Here is a 4,950-nt window from a genome sequence, read left to right as displayed (position 1 = left end):
TTTTTTGGATGAAATAAAAAAGGAAATTCAGATACAAAAGAGCACTTGTTTTCAGACAAGTTGAATACTTCTTAAGAGTTTCACCAGTTTTGGCCTTCGTTCACCAAATTTGAGTTTCTTAATCTCAGTGTTTATTCTATTGTACTATTTGCTGCGACAAAGAGCTACTTCGGTATTGTGGGTACCACTGGAAGTGTCGGCAGGGTGTTCGATGTTATTGAGCTGGGACATACTTGTGTAAATTTTGCACTGAATGTTGTTAAATACGCGAAATAAAGAGAAGGAAAACAAATGTACAAGAAAGAATAATAGTTACGCGTTTCTTAAGACCTGGTTAGACATTGACTACGATTTTAGATATTTCTGTAGATTATATTAGGGTATATGATACCTCCCATATCAGCTCAATTGATCACACTCTTGAGTTAAACTCTGCCTATGATGCGTTCCCTCTAAAGCCTTAGATTTTACTAGGGGAAATTTTTAAAGTTTTGTCTGTTCCTCTCAAACCCACCTTTCGCGTTTTTCGTGAGTGGGAATCGATGGATGTTTAAATTCTGAATAAGATCTACTCGGTATATTTTCATTTAAGGAAAGACAACTCAACAAAAACTGTGATAAAGAAAACTGAATTTCAGTTTTTAATGGGAACGCACCATAGCCTACAATAATTCATTTATTATTTATAAGTGACCACAAAGTTACAACAAAAAATATCAATAGAATGTTGTCTTGATTTCATTTTCTTTATCTTTTTTCAGCTTTTTCTAATCTTTAATGCCTCGTATACCTATTTACCCTGAAGCGGAACAACTCATTGCTCTAAAAAGTCGCACAAGGATAGAAAACATCCAATCCAATGATAATTCAGATGTCTTACCTGCCCAAAATTCAAAAAGGACAGGTAAAAAGAAACACTTGAAGTATTGTTAATGCCTCACAAGCTAATTTGCATAAAGATACCAAGAGAAAAGATACTTTTGATGTAATAAAAGCAAAAAAGGATGGAAAGAGAAGACACCAGGCAGCTATCTCCGAAACACCATCCTCTACAAGTAGAATAATCTGTAGTTCTTGTCAATAGGAGGGACACAAATCTGCAAGAAGTCGCGCTTGTAGGAATTACAACCTGAAATTAGATGAGCTTCTACAAATTAAACTTGGTTCAAACCATCAAAGGTACACTGTTTCCATTCCTTTTGCAAGCTTCTGTAGAGAGACTCCCAAAAAAGCTAACTCCTTGGAGAAGATCAAGACAATATCAGGTTTTATCAGGGAAGCGATATTGAAATCACAGCTGTTTGTGAACTACTTTATATTGAAACATCCAAACAAGTTGACCAATGGCTTTTTTGAGCAAAACTTTTGGCATACCATTTCAAGAATTGTTCGTGCTGGTCCAGATAAAATCAAGTCCATTCTAGTGGACTATCGAAACAGGCGAAAAGAAAGGCCGAATGAAGAAAACTTGGACGTTGATCAACTCACAAATTCATTTGTTTATCTATCCTCCACTACCACACATGGTAACTTGTTTGTAGAAGAGAATGGGTTAAGGAACTACGAACAATCTCTATCAACTGCCTGTGAAACTGTTGCAACCAGTTATAATAATTACTATATTGAAAATTTCGAAGATATTATATGTAATTACTTCTTCTATACTCTGAAGAGAAAGTATCCGGTAAGTGATAGCAAAACAAAAAAAAAAATATCTAATGCATTCATATTAACCTGTGTGTTTTAGAATGTAAAGGTTGGTTACATTAAAAACTTGGTGTATAACCATGTATATGATGAAATACTCATACGTTGTGAGCCATCCTCTATACCTGATGAAATACTTGGCCATTTTGATTCGGATGTGGCTTCTAGTCTTTCCAGTTTTTTGAATCCCTTAATTTTAGAAATAAAGAACCGTATGCTCACGCTTCCAGTGTCGAAAGTCAGCTTGAATAATGGACCTTTCAAAATTTTACCCGTCTTAAGGCATATCCTAGAAAAGTATGAAAATTTGCATATGGCACAACCTTCTTCGATTGACAAAGACAATGTCAGCAAGTTCGTATATCCCAGACTTTTTAGTTTGTTTCCGAATCCCGGATTGGGCTGGCGATTTATAAAGGTCGACGCTCAGAACCTCACAGGCATTTTCCCCGAGGCAAAACAAGAAAAGCAAATCAACGAGTCTCCATTTAATCATAACCAAAGGCAATTCTTCCAAATGTTTGATTTTAAAAAGCTGGGATTTCGAAGGTATTACTGTTTGATATTTTTATATTCAAGTTATTAATGATAATTACGTAGTTGGGAAGAGCTCAAAAATATGCTCGAGCAAAGAGGAAGGATGTTTCTTAATGGAATGTACACCGATGGTTACATGTGTAGAATGCTGTTCTGTAGAAAGGTGCTTCCGGCGCCGGCAACAGATGACGTTTCTCTAGAGGTAAGTGATTTTACGACCGACAAAGTAGAAAAATATTTTCGTCCATATACTGTGGACCAAGGAAGAAAGGATGCCTTTGTCTCTTACTACAGAGGTACCGATGTGCGCCGCTTGTCCTCTGCTGAGTACTACGGTATGGGTGGAAAAATAAAACGACAAAAACTACAGCAAGAGCGTAAAAAAAGCTTAGGCATTGAAAGAATTGAAGCAAATATGTCATCATCGAAAACTGCATCTCTTCAGCGATACATGTCATATATAAATTATATGCTGCAACACATGGACATCTTGCTGAACTTTTACAATTTTGAGGCCGCAAAACTAAAAGGCTAAATTATGTTGGGTCTCAAAAGGCCATTCAAGAAGGTGCCAATATATTGTTGAATAGTGGTAAAAAATATAACAAATCAAGACGAAAAAAAATACAAAGAGAAACAGAAAAAAAGAAGAAAAGCACGAAGATCTGCGGTTACTCACGAGGAACACCCACTTCCTAACCCACGATCTGAAAGGTATATACTTTTTTTTTTCTTTTTCTTTTTAGTATAATTTAAGCAATGTTCGTATCTTACAGAAGGAAGAATAAAAACCTCTTTGAAGAAGGCGACTGTAAAAAAATGCCTTTGGTTATCTTTGGTGACGGTCTAAAGAATAAAGACCATGTAAGGTTTAAAGGTCTTAGGCATGGTGTCTCGAGCATGATTTATAAGCAATTAAAGCACAGAGAGGGTTTTGGAGAGTTGTTACTTCTCGATATCAACGAATTCAAGACCTCCAAGGTTAGTATAACAATGATCATAAATCATATATTCTAAACAGTATCTTTATAGACCTGCAATTCTTGCTTAAGCCAGGGCCATCAGAATCTAAAATGTGGAGAAGGTGGTAATGTCAAAAAGATCCATCAAGTATTGAAGTGTAACACTTGTAATATTTTTTTGGAACCGTGATGTTATGGCAGCTAAGAACATGCTTCTCATTGCACATTGTATTTGGGATGGTCAAGGTCGACCTAATGTCTTCAAAAGACAACCCACCACCTCCAATGTGGTTGCCTCGTCCTACTCTGGTGGGGTGCTGGTTTAAAGATTTTAGAGGTAAAAAGAGCAATTATTACCTGAATTTAAAGTACGAATACTGTAAGTAAGATGGAAAGTGATTCTTAGTAACCATAAATCCTCCCGTTTTCATCCAAAAACTGGCGTCCTACAAGGGTCTGTTTTATCACCTTATCTATACTCAGTCTATATCAATAGCCTTCCAAATTTCTTACGACCAGCACCTCTCGTCGACACAGATTTTAATGATCCTCTCATTGTCGCTCCAAAGTTAAACTGCCTATTGTATGCAGACGATGTAGTTCTTATTGCTGATGCTGATTCACTGCAGTCCCTCCTTTCCAAATGTGAGGAACATAGCCTTTCCTTAGGTTATCGATGGAACCCTAAAAAGTGCGTCGTTGTTGATCCCAACCCCTCACGTCAAAAATACTACCTCTACAATAGTGAGCTACCCAACGAAGATTACTTCCCGTACCTTGGTGTTCCTATAAAATCCGGTGGTATTGTCGACAAGTCAGCACTCTTACAACAAAACATTAATAAAGCACTTGGAACGATGAGACAATTGATTACCCTTGGTGTCAACAAAAATGGGCTTGATTACCTCCTTTCAACACGCTTTTATGCCCAGATAGTCCGACCACAACTGGAATATGGTCTAGCAATTACAATCTTCAATTCACGAGAAATTCAATCTCTCGAAAATTGCCAAAACCAATGCATTCGTCAGATCTTCGGCGGACGACCCTTCACCTCTACCAAGGTAATGCTACACTTAACAAATTTACCAAACATGAAGGATCGTATTTCCATACTTCAGGCACAATTTCTTTTCAAAGCCTCCTTCCTACCCGACGATGCATTATTAACAAAATTGCTACCATACATACAATCACAGCGTACCTCGAAATGGCCCCAACTATCCAAATCGCCTCTATGGACATCATTCAGCAATGAATATCTCGAAATTATGTCTCATAGTAACTTTATCAGAAAACGAAGACAGTTTTTGATTGACAACCACCGTACGAAGCTCCAAGAAAAGCATTCTAAACTTCTGTCCCATTGCCGTAATGATCTAATTGTCGACCCTATTCTTCGGATACCAATGACAAGAAGTGAACGGTCTCGTTGCGTGCGATGGCGACTTGGTTGGTTACCTCTTGGTAAACCCCAAGCTTGTCCCTTTCATCCAAATGAACTTTTTTCACGTCAGCATAGTTTTTCTTGTTTAGATATGCACAACCGCCTTCAGATGCCCAAATCTATTGATGATCCACTTTCCTATCTTTTGAACCTCTTACCACCAACGTTCCTTACCAAGAAAGCGAGAAAATCAATCGGTGCCTGGCTCATTCGTTGGCCTTCCATATGTGCAATATTACTCGAAATGGACTACTTAGCTCACTCTCAGTTTCCTGAAGCTTCAAACCATCTTGGTGA

At 37.6% G+C, this 4,950-nt stretch overlaps 2 protein-coding genes across 2 annotated transcripts; both read left to right on the top strand.

Moving 5' to 3' along the window:
* Window positions 1-777: 777 nt before the first annotated feature.
* On the top strand, window positions 778-2,779 carry RHIMIDRAFT_234814 (uncharacterized protein; the record flags this gene model as incomplete). The annotated part of the gene is made up of 5 exons (XM_023608233.1): window positions 778-904; window positions 960-1,055; window positions 1,140-1,684; window positions 1,748-2,256; window positions 2,308-2,779. 5 exons carry the CDS (start codon window positions 778-780, stop codon window positions 2,777-2,779), a joined length of 1,749 nt encoding a protein of 582 aa, XP_023469175.1.
* A 284-nt stretch (window positions 2,780-3,063) lies between these two features.
* RHIMIDRAFT_311497 (uncharacterized protein) lies at window positions 3,064-4,879 on the top strand (the record flags this gene model as incomplete). The annotated part of the gene is made up of 5 exons (XM_023614736.1): window positions 3,064-3,225; window positions 3,277-3,354; window positions 3,408-3,585; window positions 3,690-4,310; window positions 4,406-4,879. 5 exons carry the CDS (start codon window positions 3,064-3,066, stop codon window positions 4,462-4,464), a joined length of 1,098 nt encoding a protein of 365 aa, XP_023469174.1. The 3' UTR covers window positions 4,465-4,879.
* Between the last annotated feature and the right edge of the window lie 71 nt (window positions 4,880-4,950).

This window comes from Rhizopus microsporus (genome assembly GCF_002708625.1).
Source record: "Rhizopus microsporus ATCC 52813 unplaced genomic scaffold scaffold_3, whole genome shotgun sequence".
Classification (NCBI taxonomy): Eukaryota; Fungi; Mucoromycota; class Mucoromycetes; order Mucorales; family Rhizopodaceae; genus Rhizopus; species Rhizopus microsporus.
The sequence above is the reverse complement of the archived record's forward strand: the minus strand, read 5'-3'. Positions and strand labels throughout refer to the sequence as shown.